This window comes from Gorilla gorilla, chromosome 10 (assembly GCF_029281585.2).
Source record: "Gorilla gorilla gorilla isolate KB3781 chromosome 10, NHGRI_mGorGor1-v2.1_pri, whole genome shotgun sequence".
Lineage (NCBI taxonomy): Eukaryota > Metazoa > Chordata > Mammalia > Primates > Hominidae > Gorilla > Gorilla gorilla.
Window position 1 is genome coordinate 149,298,532 of NC_073234.2, and position 26,597 is coordinate 149,325,128.

At 47.0% G+C, this 26,597-nt stretch overlaps 1 protein-coding gene across 2 annotated transcripts; it reads right to left on the bottom strand.

Annotated features, from left to right (window-relative positions):
- Positions 1-11,599: 11,599 nt before the first annotated feature.
- LOC129525765 (MORN repeat-containing protein 5-like) lies at positions 11,600-26,496 on the bottom strand. Of its 2 annotated transcripts, XM_055357445.2 has the most exons (5): positions 26,397-26,458; positions 20,630-20,729; positions 19,527-19,674; positions 16,684-16,795; positions 11,600-11,988 (listed from the first exon to the last, which is right to left on the bottom strand). In XM_055357445.2, the coding sequence occupies exons 1-5, from the start codon at positions 26,401-26,403 to the stop codon at positions 11,768-11,770; spliced, it is 588 nt and encodes a 195-aa protein (XP_055213420.1). In that variant the 5' UTR covers positions 26,404-26,458; the 3' UTR covers positions 11,600-11,767. The 2 variants fall into 2 exon arrangements, with proteins under 2 accessions (XP_055213420.1, XP_055213421.1); XM_055357446.2 differs by lacking the exon at positions 20,630-20,729 and having other exon boundaries at positions 26,397-26,496.
- Positions 26,497-26,597: the final 101 nt, after the last annotated feature.

Here is a 26,597-nt window from a genome sequence, read left to right on the forward strand (position 1 = left end):
AGGTGAAGGCTGCAGTGAGCCAAGATCGCGCCACGGCACACCAGCCTGGGCGACAGAGCAAGACTCATTCTCAGAAAAAAAAAAACAAAAAACGCTTTGAGAAGCTGCAGAAGCGGCTCTGCCTTTGACCCCGAATGGGCATCTTTACTCGGGTCCATCATCCCCACAAAGACAGGAAATCTGATGCCAAAAAAAAAAAAAAGTCATTCCAGGTGTCAGTAACCAGGCGCTGCCTCCAGCCCCGCCCGCCGCCTGCGCCCGCCGCCTGCGCCCGCCGCCTGCGCCAATCCCCGACGGGCCCGTCTTCCAGCCCCGAAGCGGTCACCTCCTGACCTCTAGTGGCGAGCGCGGGGAACTGCGCCCCGGCTCGTCCGCCCGCCGAGCCCGGGCCGTGCATGCCCTGCCCGTTGTTCCTTCGCAAGCCGAGTGAACCTCCCGATGCATGGACTCTGGCTGTCGTCGACGCAGACTCTCGTGCACTGCTTAACCCCGTTTTGCTGCCATGTGACGGCTGCAGACACTGTCCTCAAACTGCAGTCCCACAGACAAGTTTTGTATTTTGGTCTGACCTACCCGAAGGTGTCCTTTTTAAGTCTTATTTGTTAATATTTATAATGACATATAATCCAAAGTAAATGGAAACTTCATATTGCGATCTCATTGCCTTGGCGAGACTCTCACCTTTTAATAGATTTGAAGGGGGTGGGGGCGGTGGCTCACGCCTGTAAGTCCTAGCACTTTTGGAGGTCGAGGTGGGAGAATTGCTTGAGGCCTGGAGTTCGAGACCAGCCTGGTCAACATGGAGAAACCACGCCTCTACACACACAGACACACACACAATGACAATTAGCCTAGCGTGGTGGCACACACCTGTAGCCCCAGCTATTCAGGAGGCTGAGGTAGGAGGAGGAGGATCGCTTGAGCCTGGAAAGTGGGGATTGCAGTGAGCCGAGATCACGCCACTGCACTCCAGCCTGGGCAACAGAGGGAGACCTTGTCAAAAAAAAAAAAAGAAAAAAAGAAAAAAAAAAAGATTTGGAAGGGTAGGAGGGGAGGGTGGAAAGACGGAGGAAAAGGCAACTGAAACCTACTCCGGATATAGTCTTGTTACTCTTCACCAGGAACCCATTTGAGGTAGGCCCTCAAGTTACAGATGGGGAAACTAAGGCCCAGAGAGGTTAAAATACTTTTACAGAATCACACGGCTGGTCGATGGCAGAAGCAGGATTCAAACTGAGGCAGCCCAAGACATTTTGCACCAGAACCTGTCGACCATGCTGTTGTCCACTCATCCAACAAACAGCCGTGGAGTATTGACTAACGCCAGCCCGTCTGAGGCTCCAAGAGTCGTACATTTTGGAAGGTAATTTAAGACATGTACTGCTTAGGTTTGGAGGGAAAAAAATAAACCTTCCTAACCACAGATTAGTGTATTAGGACTAGTAGCAATCCCCACACTTTATATTTTCATTCCACCTTGTTAGAAAATGTCGATCAATTGTTGAATACAGTTTATTGTACATCATTCTTTAGGTCAGAAATTTCTCAAGATAAAAGCCTTTGCTTTCTAACATCGACTAACGAAGAAAATGTATGTCATTGAATATGCAAACCTCTCAATCTCTTTCCTCTATGTCCCCCTTCAGGGTCAGGGTCAGGGTTTAGGGTCGGGGTTAGGGTCTAGGATCAGGATTAGGGGTTAGGGGTTAGGGATTAGGGTTCAGGCTTGGGTTCGTACTAGGTCCGGGTCCAGGTCCGGGTCAGCGTTTCGCATTTAGTCAGGGTTTGGTGTTCGGTTTTTGCCGGGTTAGGGTGAGTTAGGACTCGGGTCATAGTTTTGGGTTGGTGCGGTCGGCATCCGTGCTGGAATTTCCTTTCTGGCTGTCACCGTGACCGTAACCTGTATTCTGGTTCCACTGCTCTCCCCTGTCTAATTATCAGGGCTCTTTTCACCGCTGGCTCCATTCATTGCTCGCTCCTCCTGCTTATCTCTCCTGTCCAATCTGCAGAGCTCGCCACCTTCTTGTTCCGCCCTCTTTTCCCTAACATCCAATAGCAGCCTTCTCCGCAGTCCTTGCTCCTACCACTCCTGTCTCTTGTCCAATCAGCAGGCTTTACCAATGCTTACTCAGCCCACTTCTCTCTCTTGTCCAATTGGCAGGGTCTCCTCAGTGCTCGCCCCACCTACTTCATGCCCGTCCAATTGCAGGATCTCAGTGCTAGCCCCGCCCACTTCTCGCTCCTATCCAACCAGTAGAGACTCTACCAGTGCCCACCCTGCCCACTTCTCTTTCTTATCCAATGACAGGATCTCCTAGTGCTCACTCCGCCCACTTCTCTGCCCCATCCAATCAGCGAGCTCTGCCAGTGCGTTGCGTTCCTGTCCTTTGGGGAGGGAGTCCGGGGTCTCTCGGGGAAATGGAAACGCAGGCTCAGATGTGCGGGTCCAGTTTCGAGGCAAAGCGGACAAAGCGCTCTTCCAGCACACAGTGGTTTTGTGGGGCAAAGGCCGCGCGATTCCGCAGGCCCTGACCCTGCAGGGACTCAGGATGGCCCTGGGCGCTTTGTCCGGGTGGAGCAAGGGGTCGTGTGCGGGCGGCTGCGCAAATGGCCCCGCCGGCACCGCGCGGGCCCGGGTATGGGGGCAGCCTGGGGAGGCAGCGCCTGCGGGTGCCGCCCACGCCGAGCGCTCTCTGCCTCCCCGAGCACTCGCTGCGGACTCCAGGGCACCGTGCACCGAGTGCCATACCTGCTGTGCGCACAGGGGCTCGGCTGGGCTCCCGCTCCCTCTCTCGGTGGAATGAGCTGTCAGAGCCGCCTCTGCGCACTCCCGTGCTAAAGGAATGGAAGCTGGGCTCCATGCCCCGGGAAAAGGGTGTTTGGCGCCACCAGCGACTGGCAAACCGGTTGCACACCTGCTCAGCTGTCAAGCTCATCTGAAGGACAAGTCCCCCGACCCCCAAACAACAAAACCTCCAGCCCGGCTGGAAGGCGGAGCTGTGGCTGCTCATTTGCAATCCGAGGTCACTGTGTGGCAGGGCCAGGAGCTGAGCTGGAGACGAGGGCGTCGTGTGGCAAGAGGAGGGTTCAGTGAGTATATTTGAGAGGTGAACCAAGCACCAGGATTTGGGGTGTCTTGGATTAGTAGTAATGGATTGTTGGTTCAGACCAAAGACCTGCGAAGAAAGCAAGAATATTTGCATGGCCCCGTGGCAACAGCCTTTTGCAGCCAGCAGGGCTGCTCTTGCTTGCTGGGAAGGAGACTGGCACCCGGACGGAGTCTCACTAAGCCTCCCCTCCCATCTCATCGCTTGCAGAGGGACGTGAGGAAAAGGGGCCTCCACAATCCCCAGAGACAATCCAAGGACCGTGGGAGCCGCTGGCCTTAGCCTCGGACTTTCCTGGAGCAGAGACAGTTTCAGAGCCACTGGCTGCCAGGTACTATCATCCCATGGCCATGGGACCAGCTCGTGATCAGTTCCTTTCCCTCCTCAGATGGAGACTGGAGCGTGGAGTGGGTGTGCCGGTGCCAGGGCCCCGACACGGGGACAAGGTCAGACCCCAGGAATGGGGAAGCCACCAGCAAGGAGCCCACGTCAGGGACTGGGGTTGGGGGCTTCCTCTGACCCCACACTGCTCCTGCACCCTGACTCATCACCTGAGTTCATGTCTGTTTTGCAGAATGAGGGGACAGACTTCGAAGGAAACACATGCAGGCCTGACACCTAAAGAGAAAGCCAGCTGTCCCTGTGGTTTATTTCTAGTATTTTGTCTGATTGCTTTTCAGTGAGTCAGTGATAGCCAACGTCTTTAGTTCCTAGTACGTACCAGTGCTGTTTGAACACTCTCCCTGCACTCTGTGCTCTTCCTATGATGAAGTGAAAACTTCATGTAAGGACAGGGAAGGTGTATCCTGGCCAGCTGTGGGGCTGGATCCACGCGGGGTCAGCCCATGGCATGTTTGGCCATCACACCATGCTCACTTCTGCTCCTTCTTTTCCTTGTACTGTTATGACATCAGCTTCTCTTCTGAGACCACCTGTGCCTGCTCATATTTAGGCCTGATACTGCCCAGGTGTGTGACCCTAGGCAGGTTCTCAAACGTCTCACCTGTAAAATGGAGATGGTACTAGGACCTTCCATGGGGTGGTTGCGAAGGTTAAGCGGGGGTGGTTAGCCAAAGCCTAGGAGCATCAAGGAGCACCATTGAGACACAGTGAGTATTTGTGGAATATTAATTCTTAATTCTTTAATAATTCTCTAATGAATTATTTACTTAATTCCTTTAGGATCAATCATCATTTATTCAGTCAACTGTTAGGCTCTAATCATTTTCAGTTAGGTTAGAGATAGCATAGGGTTATGACTGTTAGGGTTAGGGTGGGGATTAAAATTCTATATGAGATTTGGGTTGGGAAACAGAGTCAAACCGTATCATCAGTTCAATATTTTATATTAAGAGTTACAGAGATGTTGAACTCATATTCCTCATGGAGGTTAAAAACTCTATATGGTGGTGAGAAGTTGTAGTTAGAAAATTTATTTATTCTATAAATTTATCTTTGTACACTAAGGACCCGTATTCATTAAACTAAAATAAAATATTCTGAGAACTGTGTGATGTGACTAAGCTATGACCGTACCAGCTCATTTAATCCTTACCAACTGATAACTATAGTGCCCACATTTTGCTCATGAGGAAACAGAATTAGAAAGATAAAATATCTTGCCTAGACTCCCAGCTAGCAAGTGACCTATGCCAGGCTTGAGTCTACGGACAGATCTGAAGTCTTGGACTTTTAATTACTATTCCTATTCAAGTCTATCATTTTGGATGTATTTTCTGGGTGACAGGGTGAGACCCTGTCTCAAACAAAAAAAGAAACCCAAAAAGTTTGTTTGTGAAGAAGGAGGAAAACTAGTTTTATGTGGTGTCATCAAGAAGTGAGAAAGGAAAATGTCTTGATCATAGAGCATGATCTGATACTTTAAAAGTTGCCGAGAGGTCAAATAATGAAGGCAGATGGGACCTTTTGAGCTTACTGGTGACCTTCATATGAGCAATTTCACTGTTGGAGATGAAGCCATGTTGGTGTTCAGTTACTCAACATTATTCAACATCCCTTCATGCTAAAAACTCTCCATAAACTAGGTATTGATGGAACGTATCTCAAAATAATAAGAGCTATCTATGACAAATCCACAGCCAATATCATACTGAATGGACAAAAGCTGGAAGCATTCCCTTTAAAAACTGGCACAAGACGAGGATGCCTTCTCTCACCACTCCTATTTAACATAGTACTGGAAGTTCTGGCAAGGGCAATCAGAGAAAGAAATAAAACATATTCAAATAGGAAGAGAGGAAGTCAAATTATCTCTGTTTGCAGATGACATGATTTTATATTTAGAAAACCCCATCGTCTCAGCCCAAAAACTCCTTAAGCTGATAAGCAACTTCAGCAAAGTCTCAGGATACAAAATCGATGTGCAAAAATCACAAGCATTCATATACAGCAACAATAGACAGAGAGCAAAGTCATGAGTGAACTCCCATTCACAATTGCTACAAAGAAAATGAAGTACCTAGGAATACAACTTACAAGGGGTGTGAAGGACGTCTTCAAGGAGAACTACAAACCACTGCTCAAGGAAATAAGAGAGGACATAAAACAATGGAAAACCATTTCATACTCATGGATAGGAAGAATCAATATAGTGAAAATGGCTATACTGCCCAAACTAATTTATAGATTAAATGCTATTCACATCAAACTTCCAGTGACTGTCTTCAAAGAATTAGAAAAAACTACTTTAAATTTCATATAGAACCAAAAAAAGAGCCCGTATAGCCAAGAGTACCCTAGGCCAAAAGAACAAAGCTGGAGGCATCACGCTACCTGACTTCAGACTATACTACAAGGCTACAGTAACCGAAACAGCATGGTACTGGTACCAAAACAGAAATATAGAACAATGGAACAGAACAGAGGCCTCAGGAATAACACCACACATCTACAACCATCTGATCTTTGACAAACCTGACAAAAACAAGCAATGGGGAAAGGATTCCCTATTTAATAAATGGTTCTGGGAAAACTGGCTAGCCATATGCAGAAAACAGAAACTAGACCTCTTTCTCACACCTTATGCAAAAATTATGTCAAGATGGGTTAAAGACTTAAATGTAAAACCCAAAACCATAAAAACCCTAGAAGAAAACCAAGGCAATAGGGTTAGGGTTAGGGTCAGGGTCAGGGTTACGGTCAGGGTTAGGGTCAGGGTCAGGGTCAGAGTTAGGGTCAGGGTCAGGGTTAGGTTAGGGTGAGGGTTAGGGTCAGGGTCAGGGTCAGGGTGAGGGTCAGGGTCAGGGTCAGGGTAGGGTCAGGGTTCGGGTTCGGGTTAGGGATTTGGGTTAGGGTGAGGGTTAGGGGTTAGGGTGAGGGTTCGGGTCCGGGTCAGGGTCAGGGTCAGGGTCAGGGTAGGGTCAGGGTTTGGGTTCGGGTTCGGGTTCGGGTTAGGGGTTAGGGTGAGGGTCAGGGTCAGGGTTAGGGTAGGGTTAGGGTCAGGGTCAGGGTCAGGGTCAGGGTTAGGGTAGGGTTAGGGTTAGGGTTAGGGTAGGGTTCGGGTTAGGGTTAGGGTTCGGGTTCGGGTTCGGGTTAGGGGTTGGGGTTAGGGTTGGGGTTAGGGTTAGGGTAGGTGTTAGGGGTTAGGGTTAGGGTTAGGGTAGGTGTTAGGGGTTACGGTTAGGGTTAGGGTTAGGGGTTAGGGTTAGGGGTAGGGTAGGGTTAGGGGTTAGGGGTTAGGGTTAGGGTCGGGTTCGGGTTCGGGTTCGGGTAGGGTAAGGGTAAGGGTTAGGGTTAGGGTTAGGGTTAGGCTTTTAGGGTTAGGGTTAGGGTTGGGTTAGGGTTAGGTTTAGGGGTTAGTGTTAGGGTTTAGGGTTAGGGTTAGGGTTAGGGGTTAGGGTTCGGGTTAGGGTTAGGCCAGGACCAGAATCCCAGATCACCTATCCCATCACCCTGAGCCCATGTCCTTCACATGCTTCTCTCTCACATCATCTTACCAGAAGTATCTCCTACCTAATCTGACCTCCTTTGGCCTCTTCTCTGTATGTAATCAAAGAAGTCTGTTTAAAGAACAAATGAGTTACTATGTTACCTGACTAAACCCTTCCCTTGCTCCCCACTGCCTTAGGGTGAAAGACAACCATAACCTTTGTCCTCACCCCGCCACCTCTTGGGCTTCGTCTCTTGCCCTTTGTCTCCTTTCATACTGTTAGCTCATGCTCCTGAATTAATTGAAGCTCCCTATTTATGACGTGTCTTCTCCCAACTCTAATCCTTTTGCACATGCTGTCCCCTCTGCCTTTAACACTCTTACCAACCCTGCTGCATTTGTCTGTTCTTTTTTAGGTTACCGAGTTGATCTTTCTTTTTCCAGGTAACCTCCCTGGCTTGCTGGCCTCCAGGGTAAAGTAATCCCTACTGAGTTCTCTGGGAGCAACTCTATGCTGTTATGATCTGTGTTACCACTAGTTTCTCCTGGCTCCTGAGAGAAGGCTGGATATAGAAGATAATGCTGCCATCCATTAGGAGAAAGGGAACGCTGTATGGAACCCAGCAGTTCTCCAGGACACCTCTTGGTACTTCCACTGACCACAGTAAACGTTCATAAAAAACTAACCCAACCAACTAAATAACCAACAAAGGCAGGACCACTAAGGGTTTGGACCCTTCAGGAATGAAGGTTTTGATCACCCTACTGGTAAAAAGCCAGAACAATGGAAGGGTGGGCTCAAGGCAAATGGAACCTGGGATGAATAATGTAAGAAGGAATTTATGAATATTAACTACAGCCTTGTGACCAGTTACAGAAAGAGAACTATAGTAGTGATACAGTTTTTTCTCCTTGTTTGTATGTGTATGTCTATCTGTATCTATGTCATCTATCTTTCTATTTATTAATCTATATGCACATTTTGTTTTGTTTTGTTTTGAGAGGGGGTCTCACTGTATCACCCAGGCTGGAGTGCAGTGGCGGATCTCGGCTCACCACAACCTCTGCCTCCTGGGTTCAAGCAATTCTCCTGCCTCAGCCTCCTGAGTAGCTGGGATTACAGGCATGCATCACCATGCCCAGCTAATTTTTGTATTTTTAGTAGAGATGGGGTTTCACCATGTTGGCTAGGCTGGTCTTGAAATCCTGACCTCAGGTGATCCGCCTGCCTTAGCCTCCTAAAGTGCTAGGTTTACAGGTGTTAGCAACTGCACTCGGTCTGTTTTGTTTTAAGAGATAAGGTCTTGCTGTGTTGCCCAGGTTGCCCTCAAACTCCTGGGCTCAAGAGATCCTCCTGCCTCAGCTTCCCAAGTAGCTGAGGTTACAGGCACAAGCCACCATGCCTGGCTAGCATATTTGTTTTTATTAACTAATTTTTTCTTTTGTTTCCTCTTTTATCCTTGTTATTTTATAGAAGGATTATTGGCAGGAGCTTGTAGGTTATAAACTCTTCAGGCAGAACTGCCAAGGAATAATCTCACTCAAAAGATGGGTGCAGTGTCTGTTGGGGCTTCCTATCTCCCCTCTGTGGGAGAAGGGGAGAGGGCCTTGTGTTAATATGAAGGATGCATTGAAACTTGTTATACAAAAAATATACATTTATTAATGTAGTACAGAAGACTTAATATCTGTAGAAGAATGTGTGTGGATGCTGAGCAACAAAAGGGGTGGCTGGGCCAGTGAGAAGCTATTGACACCTGGTTAGGTGCAGTGTCAGGTAATTCCAGCACTTTGGGAGGCCGAGGTGGATGGATCACCTGAGGTCAGTAGTTCAAGACCAGCCTGGCCAACATGGCAAAACCCTGCCTCTGCTAAAAATACAAAAATTAGCTGGGCATGGTGGCAGGTGCCTGTAATCCCAGCTACTTGGGAGGCTGAGGCAGGAGAATCACTTGAACCTGGGAGGCAGAGGTTGCAGGGAGCCAAGATCGCGTCATTGTACTCCCGACTGGGCAACAAGAGTGAAACTCCATCTCAAAATGAAAAAAGAGAAGCTACTGACTCTCAGCTCCAAACTGAGCCTTCTATACTTAACTTGGCAATGGTGGGACTGGAACTGTCTGAATTACATTAGTTTTGTCAGCCAGCTCCTTGTTAGGGGCTGTCAGGCAGACAAAGATACACTCCTTTCTGTTGTCTTTGTTGTTCATGCCAGTGTCATCTCAGCAGTGTCATTTCACTTCCAGTTTCCAGTTTTTTCCACACTCCTAGAATCAGCTTCATCTCTCTCTTCAGAGGCTCCACTGGGCAGTGCTCCCCTGCCAGAGGTCTGGGTCCCAGCTCTGCAGAAGCCCTGATCTGAGCTCCCAGGAGCCAGCCCCAGCTGGTCTCTGCTCAGGAGTCTGGGTTGCAGGTCCTGGGGGGTCCCTCTGTTGACCTTCTAGGTTCTCACAACCTAATCTCTTACTATTGTCCCCAGTCCTTGAGGGGGTGCCTGCATCCTGCAGTTACTTTCTCTGTTACCTCAATGTCTTCCTTTGCTTTTCTAGTTCCCTGGTAGCCACCAATTTCCTGATATTAAATTCTTTCCATTTTTCTTTTTATTTTTTGAGATGGAGAATCACACTATCACCCGGGCTGGAGTGGAGTGGTGCTATCTTGGCTCACTACAACCTCCGCCTCCCAGGTTCAAGTGATTCTCCTGCCTCAGCCTCCTGAGTAGCTGGGATTACAGGCACCCACCACCATGCCCAGCTAATTTTTTGTATTTTTAGTATAGACGGGGTTTCACTATGTTGGCCAGGCAGTCTCGAACTCCTGACCTTGTGATCTGCCTGTCTTGGCATCCCAAAGTGCTGGGATTACAGGCATGAGCCACGGCGTCCTGCCTCTTTCCATTTTTCTAACTGAACTCTTAGTGATACAAGATAATGCAGAGTTCCTTCTCACACGGATCCTACAGTCCAGTGGGAGAGACAGATATTAAGCAAATAATTACATTTAATTATGTTGAAATAAGTACCATGAAGGAAAAGTACAAAGTTTATTAGCATATTAAAGGCCCTGAGAAGTTCTGCAGTAAATAAGCCTGGTTAGCATTGTTTAGGGCAACATCTCCTTATTTTATTTGACCAAGAAACTTCATGGTAAACCTATTAGCACCCAGCAGAGTTAGCGTGCTACATAGTAGTGCATTGTGCAAATGGAAAAGGGAAGTCATTGAAGAAATGTGAGCTGGGGGACTTGGAGTGTGAGCATTTGCCCTGTTCCTCCAGTAGCATCCAGTGGGTTAGGGGCATCTTAGCTGCAGGATTCCAGTCATAGGATCAACTGACAATTCTCCTTGCTCTTTTCTTTTCTTTTCTTTTTTTGAGACAGAGTCTTGCTCTGTCGCCCAGGCTGGAGTGCAGTGGCGCGATCTCGGCTCACTGCAAGCTCCGCCTCCCGGGTTCACGCCATTCTCCTGTCTCAGCCTCCCCAGTAGGTGGGACTACAGGCGCCCACCACCACACCCGGCTAATTTTTTGTATTTTTAGTAGAGACGGGGTTTCACCGTGTTAGCCAGGATGGTCTCGATCTCCTGACCTCATGATCCGCCCGCCTCGGCCTCCCAAAGTGCTGGGATTACAGGTGTGAGCCACAGCGCCCGGCCTCTCCTTGCTCTTACTCTAGCCCCATGAGGCACCTTTCTGGTCATCACCGACTTACTGAGTAAATTTCCCTATAGGGAGAGGATGCTCTCATTCACCAGCACAGATGTTCTGGTCTACCTGGCAGTTTCTTTCTCATTATAGAGCAAGGTTTCTTGACCTAGGTCTTTAGAGGGACCATCCACCCCTTAAGACTATCTGCAAAATGTGTGTGTGTGTGTATGCATGTGCGCGTGTGGGCGCACGTGTGTGTGTGTGTGCATGCATGGACATTTTTCTGGCAAGAGGGTCCATATCTTTTGATATTCCTAGTGGGAGTGTGACTTCAGAAAAGGATAAGTTTAGGAATCACTGCATTAAAGGAAAATGTTCTATTATTTGTGTATTGATCTCCTGTGAGTGTGGTCACTGTAAATGGGTTCTTCTTCGTCTGATCAGCCTTGTGTTGACTCACCAAACTGAGGTTCTGGATCCTCCAAGGTACCTACTCCCCTGGCTAAAGGATGAACCAAACTTCTTGGACCTCAAGGGATCACTCCCCTCTAGGCCATTGCCTGTGCCATTTCCTCTCGCTGGGAAACCCTCTTCCCAGGCCTTGTGGTCAACTCCCAGTTATTCTTCAGGTCTCAGCTTAGAAGTCATTTCCTCCTTGAAACCTTCTCTGACTAACCGCTTCGGGATTTGATAGCCCTTATTTGTGCTCCCACAGCATCCGTCCCACCTCTCTGGGGCCCCTACTTTCCCTTCCCACAGGACCATGTTTTTCCCTTCATTGTGTCTGTTCCATGATACAATTAACTGTTTATAGTACTTCTCTGCCACTTTTAGAATGCAAGCTCCACAAGGAAGGGGGGCTGTGTCCAGCTTTGCTCTGCTTTTCCCCCAACACCAAGCACAGTGTCTAGCATATATTAAGTGCCCATTAAAATCGAAGGAATGCATACAAAAATAAGTACCTTAATCCTTTCAGTGCGACATTTATGTGCCGTCACAGCTAGACCACGAATGTCCTTTTACCTCACTCTAGGACTATGTACAGATTTGCCAGCCACGAGAAGTCCAAAAAATAAAACATCCAGGTAATCAACTTTCATCTTCTATCAGCAAAAGCTTCTTTCTCGTCAAGTGTGTGCATACATTTGTACATACAGATGCACATACTTATATGTGGGTGAAGAGAAAACGTGCTGCAGTGTCGGAAGAAACCTACCTGCGTTTCTTAGAAAGCGGTTCCTATAGTCCTTGACTACCCTCGTGACTGGGTTACAGAAGCCGTCTCCACAATCGTAATAGCCCCTGGGGATTTTTCTAGGTGGGTCCATATTGGTGAGTTGAGCCATACCTTGAAAGAACATAATGGGCAATTAGTTCACCATCAAGGCCAAATCCAAACCCAGTGTTCCCATAAGGTCCACTTGTGGCTGGTGGCTCATGTGACTATCTGGCTCCCCTGTTGAACTAAATACCCCCTACTCAGGGCAAGAAGCAAACCCAGCAGAAACGGTGCCCCAAAGGAACTTTCTGAACATGGCTCTTGGGAACAGGGTCTTGGGAACGAGACCCTCTGTCTTCTTCTTCCTTTGACCCCATCCTCCTCCATTTCTTCGGATACCATGACAAAGGGCACAGGTTCTGAAGTTAGACAGATGCTGAGGGTAAGTCAGAGTTGGCAAATGGATAGGAGAGCATCAGATCCAGAAGAGGGGTGGCATTCAAAGCGTGGGCAGAGGCCAGAGGCATGGATCCTTAAGCCCCACTCTGGAAACCTTGTAGAGCAGAGCACGTATGAAGGAGAACAGCAGAAAAGAAATGGATCAGGTGGACAAGGGGCAGGTGGTGGAGAACTTTGACTCTTGCCAAAATTACCACGGTGGCTGCCACTCATTGAATGTTTATTATGTGCCAGGCATTGTGCTCCTCTTTTATTTAATCCTGAGAGCAACTCTGTGGCTCCATTTTACAGATAAGAAAACTGAGGCTCAGAGAAGTTAAAGTAACTTTCCCAAGGTTATCCAGCTAGGAGGCAGTCCAGCTCTGGAACCTGTATGTTCAGGTGCCAACATCAGGAGAGGAGACAGCCTAGGTGCAGCCACAGGACCGGGGACACTGAGATCTCTGGGAGAGAAAGAAGACTGAGTGCACCTTTTAGGTCATGCACGCTAGGTATGTGTATCTTGAAACGCCATGGCTCAAGTAAAGGGAGAGGTTGGAATAAATAACTTCTCAGGTTCCTTCTAACTATAGTTGCTATAGTTCCTTGTTCTCTAGACTGAGAGCTGGATGCCCACTGAGCACACAGCACCACGCCCACAACCCAGAGTCTTGCACACAGTAGGAACTCTTGTGTTGCTTAATGACATGCCTAACCGTAACCCTGACACTGACCCTGATCCTAAACCTAACCCCATATGTACTGGCTAATGACTACTGAGAACTTACTCCATGTCAAGCACTTTACAGCCATTCTCTCACCAAAGCCTCATGCCAATGCCCATCTCACAGATGCTCCAAGAGGTCACGGGGCACTTTTAACCCTCACCCTGCCTTACAGGCAGGGCGAGTTGCCCTAACAATGCCAGCCCCGAGAGGCAAAGTGTGGAGTGACAAGGGAAGGAAGTAGCTACTTAGAATCAAGCTGCTCTTCTGAGGGTCACAGGAGAAGTAGGGGAGAGCCAGGCAGGTTCGGGAAAAGCCACCACGAGACTGGCAGAGGCTTAGCTTTAGCAAAACCAGCCATTGTGTGAGAGCTAAGGCTTAAGGCTGAGGGCTTTTTGCCTACAGCCTTAATTGGGGTGAAGAGCCCATGGCAAAGTCCAGGCCTCCCATCATAACTAATCCGGGAGGAGTGATTTGCAAGGTTCTCAAGCTGCAGCTAGACTGGCAGCTCTTTGAAGGGAGAGATGATGTCCTCTTAACTCTGGTCTCCCTGGGTCCAGCCAGTGTCTGACATACAGTAGGAGCTTAGGAAATATTTCTTAATGTCATTGCCTTAACTCCCCTAAGCACATACTTCACCCTGCACTGTGATGTCAATATCATTATCCCTGTTTGACAATAACTCTTTAACGAGTACCCACTGTATGCCAGACAATGTGCTAGGGCCCTGCCCTCATGTTGCTCACAGCTTGAGAAGACGAGATGAACACTCACGATCCAAGCCCTGGGAGGAGGTCATGGCTGCTGTGATATGCCACAGGGAGACCTTACCTAGTGTGGGAATTCAGGGAAGGGGCTCCCAGCTTCAGGACGTTGAGCTGAGACCTGAAGGATGGGAAGGAGTTATTTGGGTGAAGTAAGAGGGTTAAAGTATTCCAGGCAGAGAGAATGGCAGGAAAAAGTGTGGTCTCTTTGAGAAATAGAGAGAAAGCAAGCATGGCAAGAAGGGAGAGAGAAAAACCGAGAAGGGTGGGTAGCCTAGGATGAGGCTGGGACATGAGCAGGAGCCAGAGAATGTCACTGTTTCTGAGAATTTGAAACCTTATCTTGAGGGTATAGGGAGCACTCAAGGGGCGGGGCGGAAGGGAGGCAATCAGATTCACACTTTAAAAGATGTAAGCGGCCGGGCATGGTGGCTCACGCCTGTAATCCCAAGTTAAGGAGGGAAGGTTGCTTAAGGCCAGGAGTTCTAGATGAGCCTGGGCACCATGGCAAGACCCATCTCTACAAGAAACTTAAAAAAAAAAAATAACCAGGAGTGGTGGCACATTCCTGTAGTTCCAGCTACTTAGGAGGCCAGATCACTTGGCAGGAGGATCGCTTGAGCCCAGGAGTTCAAAGTTACAGTGAGCTATGATCATACCACTGCACTCCAGCCTGGGCAACAGAGCAAGACTCTGTCTCAAAAAAAAAAGATGGAAGTGACTGCAGAATGGAGAATGACCTCAAGGGGGCCAAGTGGGGATCTCTGGAGTCAGGTCATCAAGGGGAAAGATGATGGAGGGCTGGAACAGGGCAGTGGCAAAGAGTATGAAGAGAATGCTGCCTGGCACATGGAAGTGCTCAATAAATATTTGTTGAATAAACAAATAAAGTCTATATTTCAGAGGTAAAATCCATAGGACCATTGCACTTAGGGGGCAGGGGAAGGGAGGATTAGGCTTACCTAGGTGGATGGGCATGACATTCAGTGAGGCAGCCATCACGGTGGGGGTGACAATGAATTCAGTGCAAACAAGTTGAGAACGACCAATACAGGTGTCAGGGAAGCTTGATGCAGGGATCTTAGCCTCAGGGATTCTGATTTCAGTTTAGAAGCCAATGGTAGTTGAAGGCTTAGAAGTGTATCAACTTGTTCAGGAAGAGCATATAGAATGAAAACAGAAAATGCCTAAGCCAGAGAGCCCCGGGAACCTCAACGTGAATAACTGGGGGTGGGGGGATGTTGAGGAGGCAGTGGCAAAGAAGCCTGGGGATAGGAGGAAAATAGCAGAGTAAGTGTCAGGAGGGCAAAGGGAGAGAAGGCGGCTCACCCGGTCAACTAACTGACCCAAGGTCATGAAGCTGGGAAGGGAAGGAGATGGGGGTTTGAGCTCAGGTCTGCCTGACTCCAGTGCCTGGGTGCTTCCTGGAGGCTTCTGCCCTGACGGAGGTTGACTTGTGCAGGCTCATCCAGCTATAGACAGAGAATGCTAGGACTCAAACCCACAATTTCTGGCTCCATGCTCTGTCAACCACAGCTCATGGTCTCTCACAAGCTAAGTTGGGATTGTTTTTATAGTATACAGAGTTGTTTCCCCATCTGTCATTTTGGATATATTATCTCTGCTGTGCCAAAAACTACACTCTTCTTTTTTTATTTTTTTATTATTTATTTATTTTTTATTATACTTTAAGTTCTGGGGTACATGTGCAGAATGTGCAGGTTTGTTACATAGGTATACACATGCCATGGTGGTTTGCTGCACCCATCAACCTGTCATCTACATTAGGTATTTGTCCTAATGCTATCCCTCCCTTCCCTTCGTCTTGAGGCTCACCTGACCTGGAACACGTCTCAAAATTTTAAGGTGCCACTCTCTGAATCCAGACTTATAGTCCAAATGTAGCCCTCTGTGATGAAACACGGTTTTTGCAGGGAGGTAGCATGATACAGAGGACCTCAGAGAGTAAGACTGGGCTGCCAGTGTGAGCTCTGCCACAGGGAACCATGTCTGAACTCCACAGCCTCAACCTGGAGTGACATGGGACTAGGAAGGCTGACTGGGCAGGGTCATCTGGACATTAGGGAGACAGGGATTACAGAGAGCCTCCCCCAGCACCTGATACACAAAGCACATGCTCTGTCAGTACTGCTTTCGTCCTTAACTCTTTCTTTTTAAAATATTTACATAATTTTAGTGTTATAGTAGGTACCACGAATAAGAACAGCTGACATGTACCGTGCACCCACATGCATTCAAGGCATTGTTCTAAACACCTGACATGAATTATCTTATTTACAACAATCTTGGGAGGTAGATGATGCTGTTGACCCCATTTTGATTTTTTTTTTTTTTCTGAGACCAGAGTGTCGCTCTGTCGCCCAGGCTGGAGTGCAGTGGCGTGATGTCAGCTCACTGCAAACTCCACCTCGTGAGTTCAAACGATTCTCATGCCTCAGCCTCCTGAGTAGCTGGGATTACAGGCATGCCACCATACCCGGCTAATTTTTGTATTTTTAGTAGAGACAGGTTTCACTATGTTGGCCAGGATGGTCTGGAAGTGCTGACCTCAAGTGATCCACCCGCCTTGGCCTCCCAAAGTGCTGGGATTACAGGCATGAGTCACCACGCCCAGCTGATTGACTCCATTTTGAAGGGGAGAAACTGAGGCACAGTGGGTAAAGTCCCTTGCCCATGGTCCTCTGGCTAGCACAGTGGAGCTGAGATATGAGGACTGGCCTTCCTGGCTCCAGGACCTGGCTCTTTTGTATTCTTCTACGCCTGCTCAGTTCCTCTTCCCCTTTAAGTTACTTCAGTAGGACACAGTCCACTTATCCAAAACTGTCTTAGTTTCCCTCTCAGTTTGGGTATGAAGGAAAGGGTGGGTGCCTGGGTACCTGCAGGCTTCAAGCCATTGAGGATCTCTGTGTAAAACCTCCGATCATAGCCGTCGCAGTAATGCCAGTTCTTCTCATCATAGTGCAGCCCATCTACGAAGGTATATGTGCCCTGGAAGACAAGGAGCACACATGTGCATCTGAGGAAGCTGAAGGCTTTTGGCCAAGAGGTTCAGATATCAAGGGAAGTGGGGGCCTTTCTGATGGCTGCAGTAAAGAAGTGGTAACTATCACAATTACTATGGTTGTGACGACAAGAGGGAATGGGTATAAGTGCCGAGCCCTGTCCCTGCCGCTCAAAGTGGGTGAACTCACTTTGGCAGATGAACTTGGGCAGATGACCCACTCTCTCTGGTCCTTCATTTCTTCATTTGTAAAATTAAGTTAATGATACTGTACATAAAATAGGGTTGATTGAAAATTCAATGAGATAGCACACGTGAAGCATTTAGCACAGTGCCTGGCTGTGATGGTTGATTCTGTGAGGCAACTTGACTGGGTTAAGTGAAAGGGATGCCCAGATAGCTGGTAAAACATTTCTGGGTGTGTTCATGAGGGCGTTTCTAGAAGGGATTCGCATTTTAATCGGTGGACTGAGCAAAGAAGTTCCACCCTCACCAAAGTGGGTGGGCACCATACAATCCGTTGAGGGCCTGGATAGAACAAAAAGGCAGAGGAAGCGCCAATCCCCTGTCTCTGCTTGTGCTGGGACATCCATCTTCCTTGCCCTTGGACATCAGCATTCCTGGTTCTCAGGCCTTTGAACTCTGACTGGGACTTACACCATTGATCCCCCTGGTTGAGGCCCTTGGGTTTGGACTGGAACTACACTAACAGCTTTCCTGGGCCTCCAGGTTGCAGAGGGAAGATTGGGAAGCTTCTTAGCCTCCATAATCTTGTGAGCCAATCCCTAATATAAATCTCTTTCCATACATCTCTGTATATCCTATTGGTTTTGTGTCTCTGAAGAACCCTGACTGACACACTGACACAAAGTAAGCCCTCAATAAATGTTATTATTCTTTTATTATTATTATAGCTGGAAAGGTCAGAGCCATCAGCCACGGCCCTTTGTCCAAACGCATACATTCTGCCTTTGCTGCCTTACTGCTAAAGGAAGCCTCAGGATGTAGAAATTGCATTGGCCTGGGCATCAGGAAACACGGGTGGAAATTCCAATGATACTATTAATTCACTGTGTGACCTCGGGAAAGTCACATCCCCTTCCTGGGGCTTAGACTCTCCAAGCTATAAAACAAGGAGCATTTCTTAACCTTTTTTAGGTCATGAGTCAGGCCCCAAGATGCTCTTAGTGAAACTGATGAAAGCTATAGATGCTTTTCCTGGAGAAATACCTAGTCCCCTTTACACAGAAATTTCTGTATATAAATCAAGAGGTTTCAGTGACTCCCTGAATTCTATTCATGACTCACAAATACCAGGGGGTAAGAATCCTTGGATTAGGTAAGTTATAATGATAGTAGCAGTGATGGTGGTAATAAGAGCTAACACTTATTGAGTGCCTTTTGTGTGCTGGGAACTTAGCAAAGTGTTCACATATATATATTGAGGTGCCTTGTACTATTGTGGTAGGCTGAATAATGGTCCCCCAAAGATGTCCCTGTCTGCTGCAACCTGTGAGTATGCTACTTTACATGGCAAGAGGGATTTTGCAGATGCAATTAAATGAAGGATCCTGAAGTGGGAAGATTATTTGGATTAACTGGGTGTGCCAAATATGATTGCAAGGTTCCTATGAGAAGGAAATAGTAAGGTCAGGGTGAGAGAAGATGAGATGACGATGAAAGCAGAGGGATGAAGGGTGGCGTGATGATGAAAGCAGAGGTCGGAGTGATGCGTGGCCATGAGCCAAAGAATGCAGGCAGCCTCTAGAAGCTGGAAAAGGCAAGGAAACAGGTTTTCCCATAGAGCCTCTGGACGGAATGCAGGCTTGCTGACCTATTTCAGACTTTTGAGCTCTAGAACTGTAAGATAATACATTTGTGCTGATTTCAGACTAAATCTGTGGTAACCTGTTATAGTACCAACACATAACTAATGCAACTAACTGTCCTGAGTTGATAGGTGAAGAACTCTCAGGGAGGTGAAGTCATGGGCCTAAGACCAGGCAGTAAGTGGTGTAACAGATGCAAACTCATCATGGCCTCTCCACAGATCCTTCCAGATCTAGAGGGAGAGGATTCTAGAGCCCTGGGAGATCCAGAAGCAGGGAGAAATTAGCCGGGCATGGTGGCACATACCTGTAATCCCAGCTACTCAGGAGGCCTAGGCAAGAGAATAGCTTGAACCCAGGAGGCAGAGGTTGTGGTGAGCTGAGATCACACCACTATGCTCCAGCCTGGGCGACAGAGACTCGTTTTCAAAAAAAAAAAAAAAAGGTCAGGTGTGGTGGCTCGCACCTGTGCACCTGTAATCCCAGCACTTTGGGAGGCCAAGGCGGGTGGATCACAAGGTCAAGAGATTGAGACCATCCTGGCAAACATGGTGAAACCCAATCTCTACTAAAAATACAAAAATTAGCTGGGCATGGTGGCTCATGCCCGTAGTCCCAGCTACTCGGGAGGCTGAGGCAGGAGACTCGCTTGAACCCAGGAGGTGGAGGTTGCAGTGAGCCGAGATTGTGCCACTGCACTCCAGCCTGGTGACAGAGTGAGACTAAAAAAAAAAAAAAAAAAAAAAAAGTTGGGGGAGTGGGGGAGAAGCAAAGAGAAGAGTGAATGGAACGAGGTGGGCACCAGACAGGGACGATGGGGCGCCAGAGGGTGAGGCTCTTCTTGCCCGAGGATCTCTCCTCCACAGCACCCGCCCCCCCAGCTGATCACCTTTATGGCCAATCCGTTTTCCCAAATGGCGTCGTATTGGCTTCCACTGGGGAGGTACAGGGTTCCTTCGCCGTGAAACATGCCATCCTTCATTTCCCCAACATATATTGTTTCGGTAGGGAGGATGTACTTGGCTTTGCCCTCCATCCTGTAAAGACACAGGGAAATCACTGAGCCCTGTGTGACAGCTGGAGGATCAGAGCTGGCAGGCAACAGAGTGAGCAGGAACCCCGTTCTCAGCATTCTCATCCTTCTCATCCCAGCAGTACTCTGCTGAAAACAAAATTTTTGTTTTGTTTCCCTCAAAAGCTCAAAAACGAAAAGAGGGGAATAGAGTTTGCTCTGTTCATTCTCCCCTTCACCTAGAGGCTCACTCTCACCTTGGAGTTCACACTGCTCCCTGAAATAAACCCCCTTAGTAGGCCCAGAGAGTGTAGAGGTGTGCCCAAAACCACACACAGTAAAAACAGTGGACACTAGAGCCCAGGTTTTCTGGCAGCTGGTTCTGTGATTTCTCTGTCCCCCATGACCAATCCATCCTTGCCTATTATGCCACAAGTGGAATATTAGGGAAAATATGAAATTTAGAGACAGGAGTAAGGGTTTGAAGCTTACCACCATTATACATATATATATATAAAATCGTGGATATTGATATTGTTTGGCTGTGTCCCCACCCAAATCTCATCTGGAATTGTAGCTCCCATAATCCCCACATGTCATGGGAGGGACTCAGTGGGAGGTAACTGAATCATGGGGGTGGGTTTTTCCCATGCTGTTCTCATGATAGTGAATAAGTCTCATGAGATCTGATGGTTTTATAAAGGGCAATTCCCCTGAACATGCTCTCTTGCCTGCTGCCATGTAAGATGTGCCTTTGCTCCCCCTTTGCCTCCACCATGATCGTGAGGCCTTCCCAGCCATGTGGAACTGTGAGTCCATTAAGCCTCTTTCCTTTATAGATTACCCAGTCTTTGGTTATGTCCTTACAGCAGCATGAGAACAGACTAATACAGATACTTTCCCAAACCTCTTTGCTTGTGCCTCCCTCCCTTCCTTCCCTTCCTTCTTTCCTTCCAAACAGGTATTTACAGAGCACCTACATTTTGTCAGGGACTATGCTGATGGTCCAACTTGCTGAATACAACACAGATTCAACAGTGATCAAGGCAGATGCAGTCCCTGTCCTCGGGGGCTCACAGTCTAGTGGGCAACAAAATTGAGTAATTATACAATGTGTGATAAGTGCTATGCAGGAGGAAGACAGGCTCATACAGGAGAACAAGGCAGGGACACCAGCTTGACCAGTTGACTAGCTTCTTTGTTTTGTTTTTTGTTTTTTTCCCAAGACCAGATCTTGTTCTGTCTCCCAGGCTGGAGTACAGCGGTGTGATCATGGCTCAATGCAGCCTCAATCTCCTGAACTCAAGTGATCCTCCCACCTCAGCCTCCCAAGTAGTTGGAACCACAGGTGTGCCCCACCACGCCTGGCTTATTTAATTTTTTTTTTTTTTTTGTAGAGATGGGGTTTCCCTATGTTGCCCAGGGTGATCTAGAACTCCTGGGCTCAAATGATCCTCCTGCCTCAGCCTCCCAAAATGTTGGGATTATAGGTGTAAGCCACTGCACCGGGCTGACCAGTTTCTTTATGGGTGAAATGGCTGCAATTAATACAGGTAACATATAACGATTTTCCTAGTAAAGGGCCTGACATATAGTGAGTGCTTAATAAATATGCTTTCATTCATTCCTTCTCCATTCCTCCTAACAAGCTGAAGGCTCCTCTCCTAACTCTGACCTTTTTAAGGCTTTTGCTAGTACCTCTGTCGGGATGCGTAACACTTTCTATCTTGTTTTGTAATTAGATATCTTATCTCCGGTATTTAAGAAAAGCTTCTTTAAAGGAAGACTTTGGTATCCTCAGCTCCTAGAACCACTAAGCAGGGGCTTCATAAACGTCTCCTGAGTAAAGAATGAAGGAAACAGAAAGAGTAGTCAGTGAACAGAGTGGATGACAAAGTTGTTGAGATAACTGAGTGAGACGATGGTTGTGAAACTATAGCAGAATGCCCGGCATAGAACAAGAAATTGAAAACTATTTCACTTTTATTCTAGTGCAAGACATGGGGGGACGGGAGAATTCCTTTTCTCCTTCCCTCCTGTACTCTTTGCTTGAGCTCACATCTATCATTTCTAAGCACCATCTCCATATTCAAGTTCTACACCCTTCTCTGAGGTTAGACCCCACCCCTTTTCTTACCTCGAACTGGACATCACTGTTCAGACCTCTCACAGACATCCCCAACTCGCCTAAAACAGAATCATCTCCTCCTCCCCTAAGCAGCACCTCCTTAGAGTTCTCTATTTCCATGAATGGTATCAGAATCCTCTGGTTCAAGGCCAGGAGCTGGGCCCAGGGCTGGGGCTGTAAGCCATCTCTGGACGGGACTGGAGCCAATCAGCTGCCAACTCCTGGCAGTAAAATCCCCAAACCTCTCCTACATTTTTCTCTTTCCTGCGGCTTCACTGCTTCTGCCTTGGCCCAGGGTTCTGCTGCCTCCTACTGGGACAACTGCAGTGAGCTCTGAGCTGATCTCCCCATCTTCACTTTTCCTGCTTCCCTCCTCTCTGTCCCTCCTTCTCTCCTTCTCCTCCCTTCTTCTTTTTCTCCTTCACTCTCTCTCTCTTTCCCTTCCTTTCTCCCTCCTTCTCTTCCATTTTAAAAAATTCATTCAAGGCGAAAAGCCTGCCTTCTAAATTCAAAGTAAGTTAAAAAGAAGAAAAAAACCACTTTATAGTGAAGGCTTCAATCCATAATAAGGATATGATTTCCAGATCTCAAATACCTATCAATTAGCTGGGCATGGTGGCGCATATCTGTGGTCCCAGCTACTGGGGAGGCTGAGGTGGGAGGATCGCTTGAGTCTGGTGGGGTGGACATTGCTGTGAGCCAAGACTGCACCACTGCACTCCAGCCAGAGCCCTCCAGAATGAGACCCTGTCTCAAACAAACCCCTCAAAACCTATGATTCATTCATTCATTCATTCAGCCAACATTTACTGAGTCTCTACCACACATATGCATTATGAGGAGAGTTACAGAGATGAAATAAGTTTTATTTCCTGATGCTTGGCCCTACCAGGATCTATCAGTGGTTCCTCCACCACCAGAATTGTGCACGGTATTGAAATTTCTTTGCCAGAGCACAGACCGCCTGTCCAGCTTCCCTTTGCATAACTCCTCTGGGCACAACCCACTCTCCTGCCAAACTGAACTGCCAGCTCTACTCCATACGTGCCCTCTGGGCTATTGCTCATGCTGTTCCCTCTGCCTAGAAACTTCTAGAAAAAGAATTCTTCACCTTGCATCTCCAACCACCTAAATCCTACCCAACCTTCAAGGCCCATTTCAAATACTATCTCTTCCACGAAGCCTTTAAGGACGGCTCCGACTGTATGTGGCCTCTGAAGGGCCCCAGCAGCAGGGAACTATTGTAGGAAGCACGTGGGCTTTACAGTCTGATCGACCTGGGTTTTAATACCTGCTCTGCCAAATGCTAACTGGGTGACTTTGGGCAAGTTTACTCCGAGCCTTACTTTTCCCACCTGTAAAACAGGATAACGATATCTATCTCAAAGAGTCCCTGTGAAGAGAAGATGCAGGCAAAGCCACCCAGAGCACAGTAGTTACTACATAAATGCTATGGGCGTCCCTTCCTCCCCTGTGTCTGTAGGTCTCTTCTGGCACTTACCTTGTGGTGCTTTGGAGTGGAGTTATCTAGAACTCCATTGTGCGACTACTCCAAAGAAACCATAATATTGAGGTCAGACAGATACTACATTAACCTTTTTTTTTTTTTAATATTCACACATGGTACAGGGAAATCATGTCTCTTTTAAGGTTTTTTTTTAAAGTAGATTTATTGAAGTGTAATTGACATACAATAGGCCACGTGTTTAAAGTGTACAATTTGACACGTTTTGACATCACCTGGGAAAACATTATCACAATCAAGACAAAATATCTACTCCCCACAAAAGTTTCTGCATGCCTTTCTGTAATACTTCCTCCTTGCCCCTGACCACAATCCTCATCTCTAGGTGACTACTGATCTACTTTCTGTCACCATAGATTTGCATTTTCTAGAATTTTACATAAATGGAATCATACAGTATCTACTCTTTTTGTCTGGCCTCTTTCACTTAACATAATTTTTTGAGATTCATTCATGTTGTTCTGTGTACCAATAGTTCACTCCTTTTTATTGCTGAGTAGTATTCCAATGAATGGATATACCACAATTAGTTTCTTCATTCCCCTGTTGATGACATTTGGGTTTGTTTCTAGTTTTGGTTATTATAAATAAGGCTGCTATGAGTACTTGTATACATGTCTTTGTGTAGATATACACTTTCATTTCTGGGGTAAATACCTATAAGTGGAATGGCTGTTTAACTTTTCAAGAAACTGCCAAACTTTTCCAAAGCAGTCGTACCATTTGATGTTCCTATCAGCCATGGAGAGTCTACATAAACTTTTTAAACCAAACGTTAAATATCAACTTCCTACTGTATAGAGAGGTTACTCTATTCATTTAAACTCCAAGAGGAAAATATCCCCTCCCTAAATTAAAAAAAATCGATTGAGTATCTACCATTTGTAAATAACACCCATATATGATCATTACATATTCCTTGAAACACTGCTGCTGAATGTGCATTGCTTTCCCATTTTACAGATGAGGAAACTGAGATATGGATGGTTGATTAAGTGTACAACAAGCAAATGGCAGACTTGAGCCCAGACCTGTCTCATGCTCTCATTACATGCTGAAATTTGAGATGCCCCAAATAGAATTCTAGTTAACTGTTGTTAAAAACACAAAATCAATACAGAATAACACATGTCCAACTTATGAAAAGAAGTATAACAAGTGAAAAACTGCTGACTTCTTGCTAGTTATGGGAAATTGGGAAGCCCTGTTCAGGTCTGGGAATCCCTATTGTGGTTACAGAGGTACCAGACAACCTCAAGCAAAGCCCAAATTCCTAGGGCCAAAGCATGGAAATGGCTGATTTGGCACAAAAACCCAATGAAAATACACAGAAGGCCAAAGGCAAATGGTTGAAAGCCTTCCCTCTTTTACCTTGTCTGTGTGTTTCTCTCTCACCCATATACAGCCCATCAAAAATTAATGTAGTTTCTCAACTTTTTGTGCCTGAAATGCCCAATACCCCATCTCTATCTGCCAAAATTCTACCACCTTCACTGTAGCAGGGCCTTGTGAAAAGTAAGAATGTGGTTTGGACAGAGGATTGGGTTCAAATCCTGACTCTGTTACTTCCTAGCTCTGTATCCATAATGGTGGGCCAGTCATTTTGCTTCTCTTAACTTCTGTTCCTTTATTTGCAAGGTCAGCCTGAACTATCTCACTGAGTAGTGAGAGGGAGTACACATCAAGCACCTCTGCCACTTACCTGCTGAGTAGGATAAGTGTCTCAAGCCCTGTAAGGGTCACCTTTGTTACCTGGAAAGATAATAACATCTTCCTTGCAAAATTGATGTAATGATTAGAGAGATAGCATCCCATAGCATTCCTACCACCCTCTCTAGGAATCTATCTCCTATCCCTGTCCAGACCACAGATCCCTCTTTCCTATTAACTCAAAATGCCCTGGAATTCCACCAACTTGTGAATACAGAGCCCCAAGGTGGGAGTGCTTCACAGTCCCGACAACTAGCACTGGTTCAGCAAACCACTTCATATCGTCCAGCCTTGGTTTCCTCAGCTATAAAAACAGAGATTCCACTTTCTTCATCCAGGGTGGTTGGCAAAAAAGAGTGGCCACCTCTGTGTTTCCTCTGCTTCTCTCTACTACAGCTCTTATCACACTGAATCGCAGTTATCTGTTATGTCTACTTGTCGCATCATGTTTGAATGAACTTTCTGAAGACAGGGATTGTGCCCAGAGTCAATTCCAGGGCCTGGTACTCGGTAGCCACTCAACATTGTTGAATTGCTGGGCACGGTGGCTCATGCAAGAGGATCACTTGAGCCCAGGAGTATGAGACCAGCTTGGACAACATAGCAAGACGCCGTCTCTACAAAAGGCGTTGAAAAATTTGCTGGGGGTAGTGGTGCACACCGGTAGTCTCAGCTACTTGGGAGGCTGAAGCGGGAAGATTGTTTGAGCATAGGGGGTCGAGGCTGCAGTAATCAGTGAACAGGCCACTGCACTCCAGCCAGGGCAACAGAGCGAGATCTTGTCTGAAAATAAAACAAAAACGAGAGAGAGAGAAAGAAAGAGAGGAAGGTAGGAAGGAAGGAAGGAAGAAAGGAAGGAAGGAAGGAAAAGAAAAGAAAAAAAACTGTTGAATTATTTTTTACTACTAGTCCACTACAGTGATTTGTGTATAAAATCCTCTATAATAATCCCTAGATCGTGAACTCCTCCTGGAAGGAAGCGACCGTGTAGATTCAGATTAGCCAGTCTCTCTTCCCTAATCTTCGTGTTTGTTTTTATAGCATTTACCATTATCTGTAATTATTTTATCACTTATTTGTTTATTGGCAATACATCTCCAACTGGATTATAAACTCCCTAAGAGCAAGGATCTTGACATTTTAAATATTCCTATGTTTAAAACTGGCAGATAGCACACACACACAGTCAATGCACACACACATATAAGTATATATGGAGTGAATGCATCTCAGCTTTGCTGCTTGTTAGATACGGTCCTTGAAAAAATTACTCGGGCAAGTTTGTGAAAGTGCCTGGCACAAGGTGTTTCGCAGAAGCAAAAAGCCGTCTTTTTCCAGTCACAGCTATTCAAGGTATAGTAAGTGAATCAAATGAGCCCCTTACCTCCCATCTACATATTCCCCGATATATTTGCTCCCTGTGTACTCCATGGCGCCTGTTTTTAGCCTCCAGCTGTTAGGATCCGGAGTCTCAGTGGAAACGGCATCACTATGACAACCGGAGGGGTGGGCGGAGCCGAATCGAAGCCCCACCCCGCTGGAGGCCGAAGAGTTCTCGGTATTGCGCACGCTCTCTCGCTCGTGG

Bases quoted from the DNA above. Each gene is read 5' to 3' on its own strand.
- LOC129525765 (XM_055357445.2), bottom strand. The intron at 19,675-20,629 runs GTAGGTGCTCTG...GTGTCTTTACAG, and splicing joins AGCATAGTCCCTGACAAAAT to GATGGAGGGCAAAGCCAAGT. The intron at 11,989-16,683 runs GTACCCAGGCAC...TGTTCTTTCAAG, and splicing joins CAATGGCTTGAAGCCTGCAG to GTATGGCTCAACTCACCAAT.